We start from the raw sequence: 20,521 nt of genomic DNA, 5'->3' as shown, positions 1-20,521 counted from the left end.
TGAGTGAACGCAAACAAAACTTTATTGACACGTTACAGTTAATTATGTTCATGAATCAATAAAATTTGATTACAGAAAATGGCAATAAAATTATTATTGTAGATATGTGTTTTCAGGTTCCTCCAGTTTGAGCGAACTTTGGTTCCAGTATCAGAACACTACCAAACCCCATAAAAGTCAATGGGGACCCGAACTTTGATGCTATAACTCTCTCTCCATGGACGTCCGTGTATTCGGAGTTCAACACTAGACGCTAAGTGTCCGCTACGAACCCCGAACTTTACAATTCAGGTTCACTCATCTCTAGCTATTTTGTTACGCCTGTTTAGACTGGGCTTCATCAGAGACCACCATCTCCATGTACACTGCAATACTGTGCAATGGCAGTATACAGAACGCGTGATCAGCAGCCGCAGGGTTACGTCCTTTAAGAGGACAACCCCTCCCCCCCCCCCCCCCCCCCCCAAAACAAAGTTTTAAAAGTATGAAAAAAATTTATAAAAAGTCAAATGACTATTTCAACAATTAAAATGCTATAAATAGGGAGGGAAAAAAACAACTAAATTTTCCACTGTTGCACTTATTTGAAAGAAGAAAAAAAATCATAAGAACAAAACATTACAAAAAAAACAAACAAACAAAAAAAAAACAATCAGTACTACCAGAATCCGGCCACAAAAGAAAACGAGCTCTCACATAGCAAAATTGCCCCCCAAAGTCTCAGAATGTCTCAGAAAATGGTGACCATAAACATTTTGCTCCCCTCTGTTTTTATTTTTTGTTTTTCAACCTTTAGGGCTCGCGCACACTTGCGATGTAATCTGACAAGTGCAATCCAATAATAAAAAAATTCAGACTGCACTCGGCCCACTCTTATACTATGGGGCAGCTTATATCTGAATTAATTTATTAATTAATAATTATTTAATTATTAATTAATTGCCAGTTGGGCGGCATGATGTGATTGCATCCGAGAGTCGGATCGCCCTCACCCATACAAGTCTATGGGTACGTGTGAAACATCACACTGCACTCGGATATCACCCGAGTGCAGTTCGATTTCCGTCGACAATGGAGAAATTAATTTCTCCGTCTCCTCCACTCCAGTGCACCGATCCTGCCATGCGAAAGGATTGGAGCACTGACACTCGGATCACGCTCGCAGCAGTGCTGGAGCCCAGGGTCATTAGCCATACCATAGTGTGACTCTGGCCTTAGCATTAAATCATGCAGTAATCATAGTGACCTAAAGCTTCAAGTAGTTTTCACCACACAATAAATAGTGTAAAAAAACAGCAACAAAAAACACAAATTAATGGCAAAATTGCATTTTTTTTCACCATTATAATCCACTTGGATTTTTTCCCCGCTTTTCAGTATGTTGTATAATTAAAATGAATGGTTGTCATTTAAGAACTACAACTTGTCCTTCAAAAAAAAAAAAAAAGCCGTCATACATCTGTAAATGAAAACAATAAAATTACAGCTTTTAAAGAAGTGAAGGATAAAAACGAAAGTGTAAAAATATTAATTAAAAATAATAATAATCATCATCCAATCCTTAAAGGGTTGAAGGAGTTGTCTGCTGTAAATAACCAGCTTACCCAGGTCCAGCGAAATCAGCTCCTTGTGGGCGGACAACCCCTCAATTGGCTGGTCACAAAAATCAACTGTTTTCTCCATAAATTAAATACAATAAATACATTTAATTTGTTTTTTTTTTATTCACAAAAATTACAACTTTAATCTGTTATATTAAATAAAAAATGCAAAACTCCAAGTGAGGTTTTTACCCCTGCATAGGTGCAATGGTATGTACATATATTGCATTCATCTCAATGGGATGGTTTCTTCTGCAGGTGCAAGGATTTTTGGAAGCCTCTGATATAAATGGACTAGTCACATTAACGTCTGCAGCAAATCTGCCACGTGGGAACCCCATCAGGGTCTGAGTACAGACCGGCCACTGGTCTCCTGATGCAAACGCCACGGGGTCTCATATATGCCCAAGAAGCTGTCAAGTTTGAGTCAGGAGACCAGTGGCCGGTCCGTGCCGCACAGATGCCTGAATTTGGGTTGTAGCAGTCATTTTTTTCAGGCGGGAGTCATATTAGGTTCCTCTTCTTCTTCCTCATCTTTCCGAGGCGGCGGTCTCTGAGATTCATCTTCTCCGGTGTCTTGTTTATCCCTCTCCGCTTCAACCCAGCTCTGCGGGGCGATCATTTTTTTTGGTCCATGTGGAGGAGGACCGATAAGTGTTTCAATGTCATTATAGTTTATCACTTCCTTTTCCAGTAGAGCATTGGCCAGCTACGGAGACAGACGAAAGGAGAGAACATGCGAGAAAGGGGCCGACAGAAAAATAGCACACACGTACACCTGTTCCTGAAATTAGGCTAGAGTATTGGGTGCCATAGAACCTAAAGGAAGCTTGGTACTAGACTTTAACACATGGTGGGTGGGAGTCTAATGTACGTTATTAACTTTTTTTAATTCTCAAGTTTCCATACCGACACCACTTACCGGCTGACACCGTTTACCGCTGGTATATACCGACATCATTTACCGCTGGTATATACCGACATCATTTACCGCTGGTATATACCGACATCATTTACCGCTGGTATATACCGACATCATTTACCGCTGGTATATACCGACATCATTTACCGCTGGTATATACCGACATCATTTACCGCTGGTATATACCGACATCATTTACCGCTGGTATATACCAACATCATTTACCACTGGTATATACCGTCATCATTTTCAAACTAATATGCGTGCAGGTAGCCATGTGGCAGCTATGCAGATCCCTACCATTTGCAGTTTGTCCTTGTTTTCCTTCAATAGTTTCTCCGTGTCCTTGTAGGCTATTGCCACGAGCTGCTGAGCTTCCTACGACATGAAGAAAATCCGTAATAAGCAGATCAGGATTATATGCACTATGACACATAACAGCGTAGACCCAGTGAGAGGAGGTGATTCAGGACCTCACACGTGGCCTCAACTTGTACCGTTTACCAACTACTCGGCAAGGGGGCATCCTCTACGTCTCTACGTGTTTTCCTTTATTGGATGCTGCCCTTCCCTTGGTTGTTCCTTCCCGGGGAAAGGCCTGGCTATTCACTGCCTGCATTGAGAAACACGTGATGGTGTCTCCGCAGCTCCTCTACATGCATAAGCATAATAACAGACGCGGGTTCTTTACTGTAAGAGCAGTGAGACTATGGAACTCTCTGCCGTATGATGTTGTAATAAGTGATTCATTACTTTCATTTAAGAGGGGACTGGATACCTTTCTTGAAAAGTATAATGTTACAGGGTATATATACTAGATTCCTTGATAGGGCGTTGATCCAGGGAACTAGTCTGATTGCCGTATGTGAAGTTGGGAAGGAATTTTTTTCCCCAGCATACTATGGAGCATACTCTTTGCCACATGGTTTTTTTTGCCTTCCTCTGGATCAACATGTTAGGGCATGTTAGGTTAGGCTATGGGTTGAACTAGGTGGACTTAAAGTCTTCCTTCAACCTTAATAACTATGTTACTATGTAATATACCTGGACAGGTGGATGGAAGCACCAATTCCTCATCCCATCGTCTCTAAATACGAAATGTTACTTTTACCCCCCAGTATAAAACGACACTCACGTAATCCATCATTTCCTGTAATCCCTGACTGAAGGGTCGTCTCCCAATGCCCGTCGAGGAGTCACTGTCTGGAAAGGAGACCTGCCCGATGCTGGGTATCATGCCATATTGTTTCACCATATTATACGCCACCCGGGTCACTTTCCTCAGATCATCCTGAGCGCCTGCACAATAGGAGGAAACATGAAAACCTCCAGCAATAATCATCATGTGATAAAATTAAAATACTTTTAAGGCTGATCTAGATTGTGCAAGTAGGAGTCTAGCACTGGAAATGGCTAATACCGGCTGGGGGGCACCGGTACCGATTCTGCTTTGGGCCAGGAGCTTTCATTCCCTTGTCCACCATATACTGAGATTAGCATATCGCAAAAAGAGTCACTGGTCCAGTGGCCATGTTAGTCCGTGGTGTCGGACCAGAGCCCTGCCAACCCCCACTTACCAACTGGCATCCTGCAACAATGACATTGCACCAGGTGTGCTAATCAGAAGAGACACTGGGGATGTCAGCAGGTAGGCGCAGTCTGCAACGCTCTGTTCTGGAGGCCGCTGGACCAGGTTCTTGAAAATATTTTTGACAAACTCTAGCCGAGACCCATTACCTTTTTATTTTGGCATCAATGTAGATCTAAGGGGACTTTTCATTAGTACTGGCTTGGGGTACCAGGACCTACGGATTCATTTCCATTCCATTTTTTTTTTTTTAAGGAGGTTGAATTAACCACAAAATAGTAAGACCTGTTATTTTTTATATATATTAATTATGTGTATTTTCTCAGCATGGGTATGTTTTTCAATTTTTTTAATTTATTGTTAGTTTTTTTTTTGTCCCCCCCCTCAGTAGGAATAGGGGTGCATGTGACTACTTGCTGGATTCATAGATTTCTGCATAGCAATGTCTTAGGCCTCTTTCACATTAGCGTCATGTGACGTACGTCGCAATGCGTCGTTTTGGAGAAAAAACGCATCCTGCAAAGTTGCCCACAGGATGCGTTTTTTCTCCATAGACTTGCATTAGCGACGCATTGCCACATGTCGCATCCGTCGTGCGACGGATGCGTCGTGTTTTTGGCGGCCGCGACGCACAAAAAACGTTCCAGGTAACTTTTTTTGTGCGTCGGGTCTGCCATTTTCGACCGTGCATGCGCGGCCGAAACTCCGCACCCTCCTTCCCCGAACTCTCAATGGGCAGTGGATGCGTTGTAAAACTGCATCCGCTGCCCACGTTGTGCTAATCAATCACATTGTCCGTCGGGTCGATGGTTTGCGACAGCCTAGTGTGAAAGTAGCCTTAGGCCTCTTTCACACTTGCGTCGGTACGAGTCCGTCGCTATACAATGAGCTGACGTACCGACGCACGTTGTGAAATTACTGCACGACGTGGATAGCGGATGCAGTTTTTCAACACATCCGCTGCCCATTCTGCAGTCCGGGGAGGAGGGGATGGAGTTTCGGCCGCGCATGCGCGGTCGAACATGGCGGACGCGGCGCACAAAAAAACGTTACATTCAACTTTTTTTGTGACGACGGTCTGCCAAAACGCGACGTGTGGCCATCCGTCGCTAATAAAAGTCTATGAGCAAAAAACGCATCCTGCGAGCACATTTGCAGGATCCATTTTTTGCCCAAAACGACGGATTGCAACGGAGGCCCCACGATGGAAGTGTGAAAGAGGCCTCAAGCCTCTTTCACACTTCCATCTTTTCAGAGCCGTCACAATCCGTCGATTTTTGAGAATGCAGGATCCTGCAAAAAAATTAGCAGGATCCTGCATTTTCCCATAGACTTGTATTAGCGACGGATTGTGACGGATGGCCATCCGTTTCATCCATTGTGCACTGGATCCGTCTTAAAATAGCGGTCCGTCGTGCAGAGAAAACGTTTGGCTACTTTCACACTTCCGTCTTTTAGAATCAGTCACAATCCGTCAAAGTGTTTAAAAGATGGATCCTGTGCAGATTGTAAAAAACGGATGCACTGGATCCTGTTTTTTGACGGATCCGTCGATGCAGCAGCTGCAGGAAGAATAATTTAACCCAAAGGAATAGAAATCCTTCCAGGCATGCTCAGTGTAAAAAAACGGAATCTGTTGCTGGATTCCGTAATTTCACGGACAGCAACGGATCCTGCGCCCATAGGCTTCCATTCTAGCCAACGACGGATGCCGCAGGATCCGTCGCTGTACGTTTTTCGACGCAGACAAAAAAAACGCTACATTGAACGTTTTTTCCAGATGACAGTCAGCCAGAACACGACGGATCCGTCGCACGACGGATGCAATGTGTGGCCATCCGTCGCGATCTGTCGCTAATACAAGTCTATAGGAAAAAACGGATCCTGCGGGCACATTTGCAGGATCCGTTTTTTTCCCCAAAACGACGCATCGCAACGGATCTTAAAAGACATTTGTGAAAGTAGCCTTCATTGTAACGTTTTTTGTGCACGTCTTAAAAATCGGTCAGCGACGCATCCTGCGCTGCCCGTCGTCGGCTACAATGGAAGCCTATGGACACAGGATCTGTCGCTGACCGTCACACACCGGAATCCAGCGACGGATCCAGTTTTTCCCCGTCTGAGCATGCCCAGAAGGATTTTCAAGTCCGGGGAAAAAGAGTCGCAGTCTCTCATTTGAATTCTGGAAATTTTCCCCTTGACGCATCCGTCAATTCACAGGATCCGTTGCACACATTTTTCGCTATTTTCATGACGTCCGTCGTTACGTCATTTCACTGCACGTCGACAGAAACTAAAAAATACAAGTGTGAAAGTAGCTTTATACTGCCCTATTAGACTCTTCATTTGGCACATACCACAGGTAAATATGGAAGCCTTCATACCAGCCTATAGGCGCCTGCGAGGTTGCAGTGATCTTATGGGATTAAGCAATACTTGCCATTATAATGCTTGATAAAGCTGGGATATTTAAAGTTCTATCTCCAGCACTATCTTGAAATTTTTTTTTATATATATATATAATAAAGAAATTACCGAGTTTGGCTGAAGAAGATGAACTGCGCTAACATAATTTGTCGCATACCTGTGGTGACCTTGTTGAAGGTTATTGCCTCCGCCACCCTGCCACCCAGCGCCATGCACATCCTCTCGCACAGCTGCTCCTTAGTATACAGATACTGGTCCATTGGTAAAATCTGAGCAAACCCTAAGGCTGCATTTGTCCTCGGAGCAATGGAGACCTGTAGAGACGACACACAATAGTTGCTCTGAACGTCCATTTAATGCAAATCTACATCCATTTTTTTTTCGCCCTCCATAAAATGTTCATTCCTCTCTAACCATAAATCCATCTTACCTTCATTACAGCTTCCGTGTGCTCCAGCAGCCATCCGACCAACGCGTGCCCAGATTCATGGTACGCCACCACGCGCCTCTCCTCCTTTGACATGATCTTGCTTTTCTTCACCGTCCCTGCGTAGAAAAGATTTGTGACTAAATTAGACATGAAAGGTAAATGGTATCGATTGCAAAATATTGGCAGCGTTCTCTATTCTCCCCCGGCCACAAGACCCATTATATATCTATGGCACTGAAGACATACATATATAACATTTACCTGCAATAACCCTCTCCACGGCATACTCAAAGTTCATGGTGTCTATGGACGGGTGGCCTTCGCGTGCCGCATGCAGAGCCGCCTCGTTGCAGATGTTAGCGATATCCGCTCCTGAGCAAAATGGTGAAGACGCCATTATTACAAGATGTGTTTGGATCAGGACATTCACCCCCCTGTGCTACAACTACAACATAAGTGTAGTCTACTAAAAAGACGCAGGCGACATATATATATATATATATATATATTTTTTTTTTTCCCTTTTGTGGTTTTATTTTTGCATTGAAGACTTTGTCATTTTTTTGCATTGTGCGCTGACAGTTTTATTGATACAATTTTGGGGTATGTATGATGTTTTCATCTATTTTTGTAGCATTTTTCAGTGACAAAAAAAAAAAATATATTTTTAAAGTTTCAATATAAAACCCAATCCTTCTTCCATACCCCACCGATATCTGCTATGGAAAGCGTGGTGGACACAGATAGTTCAGGACACAGATTTTGCTGACAGCGTGGAAGCAAGACAGATGCTACGAGGGGTGGACATACTATGTGTGCGACATGTACAGGTGGCCACAGTCATTTTAAAAGTGGCTAGCACGTCATTACTTATGAGGGAGCGTATGAGGATTAGTAAGCTGTGATTGTTATGCACCGAAAAGCAAGGGGGCCACATACTATCATCGAATATGGGCACTTTGCCATCTCCGTGGCTTATATCCACCACTGCTGAGACAAGTGGATTCATTTTTATTACCAGATATTGTCAGGATGGAGACTTCTTTATAAATCTGCACTGATTGGACATGAAAAAAAGACGTCACCCGTCAGGATATCCGCCACATACCACTGAACCCAGGAGTCAGCTCCGCCAGGCGCAGGGAATAAAAACTCCCAGGTTGAGTCAGTTTCAAGCTTTTCAGATGCTGCTCAAAGATCTCCCTTCTCTCCTAAAAGACAAAAAAAATGCATGAGGGCAGCTGTAACTAAAAATTCACCATAAAGATAAGCCTGGTCTTACCTGTAATGTGGGCAGATCGATAAAAATGTGTCTGTCCAGTCTTCCCGGCCTCATCAGAGCACCGTCCAATATGTCGGCTCTGTTGGTGGAGGCCAGAACGATGACGTGATCCGTCGTGCCCATACCTGCCGGAGAGAGCAGACCTTGGTACCCTACATACTGTGGGATCATCAGTGAATAGTATGGGATGATTGCGGAGGGAGGGGGAATTAATAATGGAGCCGCGAGTGAGAAATTCAGGAAACCAGGATGTGCTCTGTCAATTCTGGCCGACGTCCCATAACGCCGTGTCACATCTCGGGAGAGGATGCCATTGCTGAATAGCCAAAATAAAGCAATCCTTGTCCGTGCCGGCCACCTCCAGAGCCGAACACTACATCCCACACAAGGCTGGATCCACAGCTGGCAGGCGGAGGAAGGGGGCAAAGTCAGAAACGTCTCGCCCCATTCTATGTCATCTCCGTGAACCATAACTCAACGGAAGGAAGTTTCCTCCGATGCACTAAGAAACTAGAAAAAAAATAATAATGCAGGACTGGGTCATAGGGATCCCAAATTTATTGGAAAAGTAAGCAAAATCTATAGTCATAGACTTGGCCTCTTGATATTGCCCCAACCATCACTTATGAAAGTTGATGCAATAGAAAAAAATGGCAGTGATTTATAGGGACAGAGCAAAAGCTGCTAAAACAGGATCGCAGAGGTTGTGCTGGGTAGTTCTCGCCCTGCCGTGATGCTCTTACGTCCTAATAGGACATATTTATTCTGTGGAGCCGACATATTCTGCAACGGAGATCATCGCTATTTATATGAGACCGATATCAAAGGGGAAAACATTTAAAATGTTACTTTTTGCGTTTGGGTTTTTTTTTTATTTTTTTTTTTTAAGTCCCCTTCTTCCAAGAGCCGTCACGTGAGGTGTCGTTTTTAATGGTACCATTTTGGGGTGTTCATGAAGATCAAAAAAAAACAACAATTCTGGGATTTTTAACATTTGTTTTACAGGTTAGTGTTCATCAATGTTATATTTTGAGAAATCGGACTTAATGGGAGGTGATAATGTCGTATCGACAAGTGCTTGTGGGGTCTTGCGCAGTCATTTTATGCACTAGAATAGGACGCAATGATATCACCCGCCGGACGTGCACGTATCCTGACGATGCCAACTCATCAGCACCTATCAATTCCTGATGCAGGAGTGAGAGATCACTGCAGAACCCCTTTTAAAAAGAAATAAACAAAAAAAAACAAAAAAAAAAACATGCCAATCCCAAATACTCTCATTCCATATAAAACAACTAGGTCCTCAAAGTCATCAGATCTGTAAAAACAAAAAATTATCACCCTCTGCTCACCGTCCATCTCCACCAGCAGCTGGTTCAGCGTCTGCTCCTCTTCGGTATTCGAGAACGTGGACATGTTAGACGATCGTTTTTTACCCACCGCATCGATTTCATCAATGTAAACGATGCAGGGAGCGCGGATCCGGGCTTCCTTAAAGAGACTGCGCATACGTGCTGCGCCGAGACCTAGCGTGGTATAGAAGAGAGTACATCATAAATGAGTGGTCAGCAGGTCCCAAAAAGCACATGTAATCTACATTCTAGCCATAGCACCAATCCGATCATTCACGTTTCCTGTAATCCATCCGAACATATGGAATCTGAATCATTAATTATAATATTACTATTTATTTTAGGTAATCCATGCTATATCGGGCAAAAATCTAAAGTTCTGCAACTTTTTAACTTTGTTTTAAACTTTTTGCCAATTTCAGGATCTCTGCAGTTTCTAAAAAAAAATTAATATAAATTGCTTTTTATTAGGATTATTTCTTACCTCCGATCACTTCCACAAACTCTGAACCTGCTATAGCCAGAAATGGCACCTGCGCTTCTGTGGCCACGGCCTTTGCCAACAAGGTCTTTCCACAACCGGGAGGCCCAAGAAGTAATGATCCTTTCGGTACTTTTGCGCCAAGGTGAAGGTAACGTTCTGGGTTCTACGAAAATGTAATGTTAAACATTTGGGTGTACAGTCACCTAAGGGGTTAAACGGCTCTGACCAGAGCTTAGATTTGGGCGACTGACAACACAGCTCCTGAGCCCACTCCAGACAGGACTGTATGACCCCCAGACAGAGATAGACCAAGAGTTTGTCATGAGCCGGCGCCGATCTGGTCTTCCTTTCCAAGCAGAATCATTGTGTAAATGTCACAGGTACATAGTTATGTGATTTCTTACCTTCAAGTAATCCACAAACTCTTTCACTTCCATTTTAGCTTCATGCATCCCAGCGACATCCTTAAAACTAATTCCTTTCCCCGATGCTCCATCTACAATGGTAAAACGAGCCGTCTTCAGCTGATTCTAAAGCCAAAAGAGAATGCAGTAACGTGCGTTTATTTATGAAAAAAACGAAAATATGGCGAACATTTTTCAAACTTTGAATTTTTATGCCCTTAAATTAGAGAGTTATAATCGCACAAATACATAAATAACATTTCCCACATGTCTACTTTCATCAGCACAATTTTGGAACCAACATTTTTTTTGTTAGGGAGTTATAAGGGTTAAAAGTTGACCAGCGATTTCTCATTTTTACAACACCATTTTTTTTTTAGGGACCACCTCACATTTGAAGTCACTTTGAGGGATCCATATAATAGAAAATACCCAAGTGTGACACCATTCTAAAAACTACACCCCTCAAGGTTCTCAAAACCACATTCAAGAAGTTTATTAACCCTTCAGGTGCTTCACAGGAATTTTTGGAATGTTTAAAAAAAAAAAAATAAATAAAAAAGAAAAAAAAAAAAAGAACATTTCACTTTTTTTTTCCCCTACAAAATATTTTGCTTCAGATCCATTTTTTTATATTTTACCAATGGTAGCAGGAGAAATTGGACCCCAAAAGTTGTTGTGCAATTTGTCCCGAGTACACTGATACCCCATATGTGGGGGTAAACCCCTGTTTGGGCACACGGGAGAGCTCGGAAGGGAAGGAGCGCTGTTTGACTTTTTCAACGCAGAATTGGCTGGAATTGAGATCGGACGCCATTTTGCGTTTGAAGAGCCCCTGATGTGCCTAAACATTGACACCATTTTTGAAAGTAGACCCCCTAAGGAACTTATCTAGATGTGTGGTGAGCACTTTGAACGCAGAGTGCTTCACAGAAGTTTATAATGTAGAGCCATAAAAAAATGATCTTTTCGCCCCAATTTTTTAATTTCCCAAGGGTAACAGGAGAAATTGGACCCTAAAAGTTGTTGTACAATTTGTTCTGAGTACGCTGATAGCCCATATGTGGGGGAAAACCACTGTTTGGGTGCATGGCTGATGCTTTTGTTTTTGCATCACCATTTCGAGAGCTATAATTTTTCCATATTTTGGCCCACAGAGTCATGCGAGTTCTTGTTTTTTGCAGGACAAGTTGATAGTTTTATTGGTACCATTTTTGGGCACATGACATTTTTCGGTCGCTTTTTATTCTGGTTTTTGGGAGGCAGAATGAACAAAAAACAGCAATTTATGAATTTCTTTTGGGGGGGGAGTGGGCGTTTATACCATTCCTCGTTTGGTAAAACTGATAAAGCAGCTTTATTCTTTGGGTCAGTACTTTTACAGCGATACCTCATTTATATCATTTTTTAATGCTATGGCGCTTTTATACAATTAAAATTATTTTATCTAAAAAAATAATTATTTTTGCATCGCTTTATTCTAACAGCTATAACTTTTTTATTTTTTCACTGACAATTCTGTACGGGGGCTCGTTTTTTGCGGGACAAGATGATGTTTTAAGCGGTACCATGTTTATTTATATCTGTGTTTTTGATCGCGTGTTATTCCACTTTTTGCTCGGCGGTATTATAAGAAAGCATTGTTTTTTTGCCTTGTTTTTTTATGGTGTTCACTAAAGGGGTTAACTAGTGGGACAGTTTTATAGGGTGGATCGTTACAGACGCAGAGATACTAAATATGTTTACTTTTATTATTTAGATTTTTTTTCACTTAAATATTTATTTATTGATGGAATAAATATTAATTTAATTATTTTATTATTTTTTAAAATATTTTTACAATTATTTAAAACAATTTTTTTTTTTTAATTCTTAGTTGTACACTTTGTCCCACTATGGGACACTCATTTTCTGCAGGCTGATCACTTCTATAGCATGCGGATGAAGCAGCATCGGCATGGTATAGAAGCTGTCTGCGCTGCAGCTTTTCTGTGCACTAACCTGAGACTTCCTGACATGCACTGCGTCCCTGGCAATTAAGGCCCGGGTCACATGGGTGGGATAGTACGTCAAATGGTAAAAACGGTTTAACCCTTCAAAAATATTACCGGGAAAAACATAGGGAATATCAAAAACAAAGTAAAAATAAATAAAAATGTATTGGGTACGATCTTCCCCAACTGAGCAGTTTGTGAATCCCTCCATACAGGATGTAACCCTTTGTGATCCCACCCAATATAACATAACTCACAAAAGCGCTGAAACCTCCTTGGCGACCGGTTAGCCCAATGAGACGCAATAAGTAGATGATAAAGCCGATGGCGAGAACCGTGAAGCCAACGGTGTACACAGCACTGTGGGGAAAAAACAGACCCAAAGTGGGATTAAATCTAAGAACATAATATAATAAATATATTTACGCGCACTATTCGCATCTCATCTAGTCTTCATGGTAGTCTTCTATAAAAGCCATGATCATACTTTCCAAAAAAGTCACTGCGCTTGTAAGAAAGAGGAATCCGATCGGTCACTGCGATATTCAGGGCATCTTCCGCATCGCGCAGCCTCTCCTCGAACTTGTCAATGTTGGCCACTTTCATTCTGTAGAACAAAGTCCGGGCCTATGAGAAGGGGGCGATGGGAAAAAAAATGAAACTATTGAAAGTTTTGCCTGCAAAGTTGCAATAAATAAATATTCAAACCATGGAGAAACATTCAACTCTAACACAGCTAGCAGAAAGGGGGCTCGGGATCAATAGGGACCCTCAAGGAAGAGTCATAAAAAAAATATATATATATATATATATATATATATATATATATATATATATATATATATATATATATATATATATATATATATAAATTTCAACAATTGAAAAAAAAATGTTATATTATCATTTGCTTTTAATAGAGTAATATTTTAAAAATGATTTAAATAGGTTTGATATTTTCCACTATTAAACACTAGGGGGAGCAGCTGCTGAAATTTGGCATGAAAACCTAGAGTATCACTAGCTCGCATTACGACTGCAGTAAAAGTGGGCGGGGTCTGCTCACATGTGTGTGACATCACTCCTCTCCTCCCCTCTAAAAGAGGGTGAAGTTTAGGATCACACTGATACATCTGTATATTACCTTGAAAAATAAACTTGTCTCATAAAAGATACTGACAACAATAGGGACATTTTTAATTATTTATTTTTTTTAATTCGTATATTTTGAGCCAAAATGTATTTTAATTAAAAATGTTGCACTGTTTAACTTGTATTGCATTGTTTATTGCTGGCTGCAGGATAGTTAGATATAAGCTTAGGGGCAGAGGTGTACATAGAAATCATAGTCCTTCATATAGTCGAATGCACCCCCATTGTCCTCCATATAGTATAATGCACACCACATAGTCTTCCATATAGTATAAAGCGCCCCCCATAGTTCTCCATATAATATAATGTACTCCCCCATAGTCCTCCTTATAGACTAATGAACCCCCCATAGTCCTCCATATAGTCCAGTGTATCCCAAACTCCAGTCCTCACGGACCCCACAGGTCATGTTTTCAGGATTTCCATAGTGTTGCACAAGTGAGAGAATTCCTGAGGGCTTGATGAAACTTCCACCACCTGTGCAATACTAAGGAAATCCTGAGAACATGACCCGTGGGGTCCGTAAGGACTGGAGTTTGGGAAACACTGATATAGTCTAATGCATCCACCATAGTCCTCCATATAGTATTATGCTCCCCCCATAATCCTCCATATAGTCTAATGCTCCCCCCATAGTCCTGCATATAGTCTAATGAACCCCCCCATAGTCCTCCATATAGTCTAATGCACCCACCATAGTCCTCCGTATAGTAGAATGCACCCCCCATAGTCCTCCATATAGTAGAATGCACCCCCATAGTCCTTCGTATAGTATAATGCACACCCAATAGTCCTCCGTAATCTAATGCACCCCCATTGTCCTCCATATAGTCTAATGCACCCCCATAGTTCTCCATATAGGCTAATGCTCCCCCCATAATCCTCCATATAGTAGAATGCAAACCCAATAGCCCTTCATATAGTCTAGTGGAAACCCAATAGTCTTCCATATAGTATAATGCACCCCCATAGTCTTCAATATAGTATAATGCACACCTCATAGTCATCCATATAATATAATGCACCCCCCTTATAGTCTACTGCACCTCATAGTCCTTCATATAGAATAATGGAAACCCAATAGTCCTCCATATAGAATAATGCACCCCCATAGTCCTCTATTTAGTATAATGCACCCCCATAGTCTTCAATATAGTATAATACACACCTCATAGTCATCCATATAATATAATGCACCCCCTTATAGTCTACTGCACCTCATAGTCCTTCATATAGAATAACGGAAACCCAATAGTCCTCCATATAGTCTAATGCACCCCTATAGTCCTCCACTGCTTTGTCACGCATCACGTATGATGGCATTACATACACAGCTCTGCTATGGCAGTGTATGCCTTTTTCAAAAGTGTTATAGTGACATAGCAAAGCTGTGTCAGTGATCAGGACACAGGAGGGTGATAATTACCCTGCTGTGATCTGTCATGACAGTGGCTGGAAGCGGTGACCAGCAGCCTGGTAATGTACTACTAATCCCAGGCTGCTGATCACCATCGCTGATACTCACCTCACCCTGGACCTCCGCTCCCCAGCAGATCCAGTCACCGCACGACCTGAGCAGTGTGAATGGTGACAAAGGAAACAAGCTTGCTGCCTAGCTATGGGCTACAACAAAATGGCTGCGATCTCCTCTCACTGCTGTGGGTGTGCCCAGGTCACAGCACGAGGTAGCCACAATTAGGAGATTCGGTCGGACACCGACCGTAGTCACCTATGCCCAGGGGCTGCCATATTTCAGGTGTGTAAGTGTCGTACACACCAGCAAATGAAAATGGCAGCCCACAGTGGCTGAAGAAAAAGTTAATTTAAAAAAAAAAAAAAAAAAAAAAATCAATTAAACCAGTAAATTTAATTTTGCATTAAAAATAATAGATTATGTAATCAATAATTATTAATACAAAAAAAATTAAAAATTGTGGCAATAAGGGATCAACGTCATTTGTGGCCAAGCCCAACTGTGAATGATGCAGTAAGGCAAGTGCCAGGGTATTAGGCGATGTAACTTACTGGTCGCCCAAGGACCACGGCTTCTTCATGGAGGAATATCTGGACATAATCGCTCTCGGGTACGACCTCCACTCGCTTCACTTCGCCCTTGGCCAACATTTCATTTACAAATTCATTCCAGGAGACGTGGATGGTGTTCATGGTGGTTATAAAGTATATACCAAGGGCAAGGATAGAAATGGTGACTATTCGGTAAACTGACGAGAGGTGCTCCTTATTCTTATCCTCATCTGAGAAACAAAATGTGACATGTAAGTCTGTATATTGTTCAGGCCATAAGCAACGATCTGATGGAAATCTATCAGATCACTTTGATGGAAGTCTGAAAAGTTGGTTGATCTGCCGCCATCACTTCCTGTACACCTCCCGCCCGCACTGATCTCACATACCGTCATTTTCTTTCTGGCTTTTCTTACTGGAATCTTCATTCTGATTTTCTTTCCTCCTTTCAGCAGTGGAGCGGAAGTAATGGATCCCCCCTGTATAAGAACCAATATTGGATCACCATTCCAGGCACAAAGCTTAAAAGTGGCTGTCCTGCCTTATGGTGTGCACTCCCTATTACTATGGGGTCTATTCACTATAATAGGAGCTGAGCTGCGGGACTCAAGAACAGCCTCTACCCACGCTGAAAATCTGGAGAACCCCTGTAACTCGCCTTACATATGTTTTATCTTTAATGTAAGCTGTGAAATGACAAACCTAGGAGCCTCCAGAGCTGAGCCGGATTCTCGATGGCGTGTCGTCTTATTAGGAATCCTGTTACTCCGTCAGATATCGGGGTCACTTTCCTGCACAGTAACGTCTGCAAGAAAAGAAAAAAACGGGGTCAGAGCTTCTCCAAGAAAGAAAACCTCAGATCCACCAAAGAAAACAGCAAATATACCTGTAATATCTGGTAACCACCATTTTACTGCTCACCTTGTATCTGCCCCTATCACCCCTGTATCTACCCTGTATTACTGCCCCTTTATGTGCCCTCTATTACTGCCCCTGTCACCCTTGTATCTGCCTTGTATTACTGCCCCTGTATCTACCCTGTATTACTGCCCCTTTATGTGCCCTGTATTACTGCCCCTGTCACCCCTGTATCTACCCTGTATTACTGCCCCTTTATGTGCCCTGTATTACTGCCCGTCACCCCTGTATCTACCCTGTTTTACTGCCCGTCACCCCTGTATCTACCCTGTATTATTGCCCCTTTATGTGCCCTGTATTACTGCCCCCGTCACCCCTGTATCTGCCCTGTATTACTGCCCGTCACCCCTGTATCTACCCTGTATTATTGCCCCTTTATGTGCCCTGTATTACTGCCCCTGTCACCCCTGTATCTGCCCCTGTATTATTGCCTGTCACCCCTGTATCTTCCCTGTATTACTGTCCCTGTCACCCCTGTATTACTGTCCCCGTCACTCCTGTATCTGCCCCGTATTATTGCCCGTCACCTCTGTATCTGCCTGTATTATTGCCCAGTCAGCCATATATCTGCCCCGTATAATTGCCCCTGTCACTCCTGTATCTGCCCTGTATTATTGCCCGTCACCCCTGTATCTGTCCAGCATTATTGCCCATCACTCCTGTATCTGCCCCGTATTATTGCCCATCACCCCTGTATCTGCCCCGTATTATTGCCCGTCACCTCTGTATCTGCCCGTATTACCGTATTGCCCAGTCAGCCCTATATCTGCCCCGTATAATTGCCCCTGTCACTCCTGTATCTGCCCTGTGTTATTGCCCGTCACTCCTGTATCTGCCATGTGTTATTGCCTCTGTCACTCCTGTATCTGCCCCATATTATTGCCCCTGTGACTCCTGTATCTGCCCCATATTATTGCCCCTGTCACTCCTGTATCTGCCCTGCATTACTGCCCCTGTCACTCCTGTATCTGCCCTGCATTACTGCCCCTGTCACTCCTGTATCTGCCCTGCATTATTGCCCCTGTCACTCCTGTATCTGCCCTGCATTATTGCCCCTGTCACCCCTGTATCTGCCCTGTGTTATTGCCCCTGTCACCCCTGTATCTGCCCTGCATTATTGCCCCTGTCACTCCTGTATCTGCCATGCATTATTGCCCGTCACTCCTGTATCTGCCCTGCATTATAGCCCCTGTCACCCCTGTATCTGCCCTGCATTATTGCCCCTGTCACCCCTGTATCTGCCCTGCATTATTGCCCGTCACTCCTGTATCTGCCCTGCATTATAGCCCCTGTCACCCCTGTATCTGCCCTGCATTATTGCCCCTGTCACCCCTGTATCTGCCCTGCATTATTGCCCCTGTCACTCCTGTATCTGCCCTGCATTATTGCCCCTGTCACCCCTGTATCTTCCCTGCATTATTGCCCCTGTCACTTCTGTATCTGCCCTGCATTATTGCCCCTGTCACCCCTGTATCTGCCCTGCATTATTGCCCCTGTCACCCCTGTATCTGCCCTGCATTATTGCCCCTGTCACTCCTGTATCTGCCCTGCATTATTGCCCCTGTCACTCCTGTATCTGCCCTGCATTATTGCCCGTCACTCCTGTATCTGCCCTGCATTATAGCCCCTGTCACCCCTGTATCTGCCCTGCATTATTGCCCCTGTCACCCCTGTATCTGCCCTGCATTATTGCCCGTCACTCCTGTATCTGCCCTGCATTATAGCCCCTGTCACCCCTGTATCTGCCCTGCATTATTGCCCCTGTCACCCCTGTATCTGCCCTGCATTATTGCCCCTGTCACTCCTGTATCTGCCCTGCATTATTGCCCCTGTCACCCCTGTATCTTCCCTGCATTATTGCCCCTGTCACTTCTGTATCTGCCCTGCATTATTGCCCCTGTCACCCCTGTATCTGCCCTGCATTATTGCCCCTGTCACCCCTGTATCTGCCCTGCATTATTGCCCCTGTCACCCCTGTATCTGCCCTGCATTATTGCCCCTGTCACTCCTGTATCTGCCCTGCATTATTGCCCCTGTCACTCCTGTATCTGCCCTGCATTATTGCCCCTGTCACCCCTGTATCTGCCCTGCATTATTGCCCCTGTCACCCCTGTATCTGCCCTGCATTATTGCCCCTGTCACTCCTGTATCTGCCCTGCATTATTGCCCCTGTCACCCCTGTATCTGCCCTGCATTATTGCCCCTGTCACTCCTGTATCTGCCCTGCATTATTGCCCGTCACCCCTGTATCTGCCCTGCATTATTGCCCCTGTCACCCCTGTATCTGCCCTGCATTATTGCCCCTGTCACTCCTGTATCTGCCCTGCATTATTGCCCCTGTCACCCCTGTATCTGCCCTGCATTATTGCCCCTGTCACCCCTGTATCTGCCCTGCATTATTGCCCCTGCCTCTCTGCACCCTCTATACCTGCAGTAATCCCCCGGAGCTGCTGCTCCTGATCCCCGTCCTGCTCAGCAGCCTCCACGCTCCGCACAGACAGGCCGGCTTCCTCCCGAGAGCCCGTAGCAGTGGCCCCATGCGTGGGCCGGGCTGATAATCGAGGCCGAGGCTTCTCCGCGGCCTAGTGACTGAGCACAGGCTTCCGAGGTATCTGCCCGCCCACTGTCAGCAGAAGCCGCAGCCCAGGAGCCGTCACCGGAGGAGGCGCCATCACTGCTCCTCATCGTCCTGTAATAAATCCTTATAATATGCTCCATGTTATAATGGCCTGGTGTTAACCCCTTTAGGACCAGGTGTTTTCTTTTTCTTTATTGACCTTTTTTTTAACTATTTAAAAAATTAATATGTAAAAAAAAACTTGAAAAAAAAAATGCCTGAAGTCACCAAAGTTTGGGAGCCATGACTTTTTTTTTCAGTTTTCGGTAGACAGAGTGTATCAGACTTTAGCGGCCCTAGCTGTGGTTTTTATTGCCTCTATTTTGGGTCCATACAAAATTTTTTATCACTTCTTTTTGTGGGGGAAGGAGAATTTGGTGGGTCAGGGAGGGTAAACCTGACAGCCCCCAGCAGTAGAAGATAATTGACTGCAGCAGTCACCAGACGCCCCCCCAAGAAGAGAAAGGTAATTGTCTGCAGCGGTCATCTTATGTCTCCTGCTGGAAAAGAAAGCTAATCAGCTGCAGCAGTCCCCTGAAATCCCCAAATGGAAAAGGAAGCTAATTGTCTGCAGGGGTAACCAGACATCCCACCGCCAAAAGAGGAAGCTAATTGTCTGCAGCGGTCACTTGATGTCCCCCACTAAAAGAGGAATCTAATTGGCTGCAGCCTTAACCAGACGTCCCCTGCTGAAAAAGTAAGCTAATTGGCTGCAGCGGTCACCAGTTGTCCCAAGTTGCAAAATAAATAAATAAATAATCTCTATTTTTATATAGCGCTAACATATTCCGCAGCGCTTTACAGTTTTTGCACACATTATCATCACTGTCCCCGATTGGGCTCACAATCTAGAATTCCTATCAGTATGTCTTTGGAATGTGGGAGGAAACCGGAGTGCCCGGAGAAAACCCACGCAAACACGGAGAGAACATACAAACTCTTTGCAGATGTTGTCCTGGGTGGGACTAGAACCCAGGACCCCAGCACTGCAAGGCTGTAGTGCTAACCACTGCGCCACCGTGCTGCCCAAAAGAAACCTAAGTGACTGCAGTGGTCCCCTAACATTCCCTACTGTAAAAGTAAGCTAATTGGCTGCAGCGGTCACCAGTTGTCCCAAGTCGCAACAGAAACCTAAGTGACTGCAGTGGTCCCCTAACATTCCCTACTGTAAAAGTAAGCTAATTGGCTGCAGCGGTCACCAGTTGTCCCAAGTCGCAAAAGAAACCTAAGTGACTGCAGTGGTCCCCTAACATTCCCTACTGTTAAAGTAAGCTAATTGGCTGAAGTGGTCCCACGCCGTCCCCACTGAAAAAGGAAGCTAA

The 20,521-nt window shown here is 43.9% G+C and overlaps 1 protein-coding gene across 1 annotated transcript; it reads right to left on the bottom strand.

The window, feature by feature from the left end:
• On the bottom strand, positions 1 to 19,213 carry SPG7 (SPG7 matrix AAA peptidase subunit, paraplegin). The gene is made up of 17 exons (XM_069738956.1): positions 19,011 to 19,213; positions 16,367 to 16,469; positions 16,054 to 16,143; positions 15,665 to 15,894; positions 12,975 to 13,114; positions 12,745 to 12,847; positions 10,494 to 10,619; positions 10,090 to 10,252; positions 9,606 to 9,779; positions 8,251 to 8,375; positions 8,077 to 8,179; positions 7,230 to 7,340; positions 6,969 to 7,084; positions 6,696 to 6,852; positions 3,659 to 3,822; positions 2,824 to 2,901; positions 1 to 2,310 (listed from the first exon to the last, which is right to left on the bottom strand). The coding sequence occupies exons 1-17, from the start codon at positions 19,119 to 19,121 to the stop codon at positions 2,095 to 2,097; spliced, it is 2,310 nt and encodes a 769-aa protein (XP_069595057.1). The 5' UTR covers positions 19,122 to 19,213; the 3' UTR covers positions 1 to 2,094.
• Positions 19,214 to 20,521: the final 1,308 nt, after the last annotated feature.

This window comes from Ranitomeya imitator, chromosome 9 (assembly GCF_032444005.1).
Source record: "Ranitomeya imitator isolate aRanImi1 chromosome 9, aRanImi1.pri, whole genome shotgun sequence".
In the NCBI taxonomy this organism is placed as follows: domain Eukaryota; kingdom Metazoa; phylum Chordata; class Amphibia; order Anura; family Dendrobatidae; genus Ranitomeya; species Ranitomeya imitator.
The sequence above is the reverse complement of the archived record's forward strand: the minus strand, read 5'-3'. Positions and strand labels throughout refer to the sequence as shown.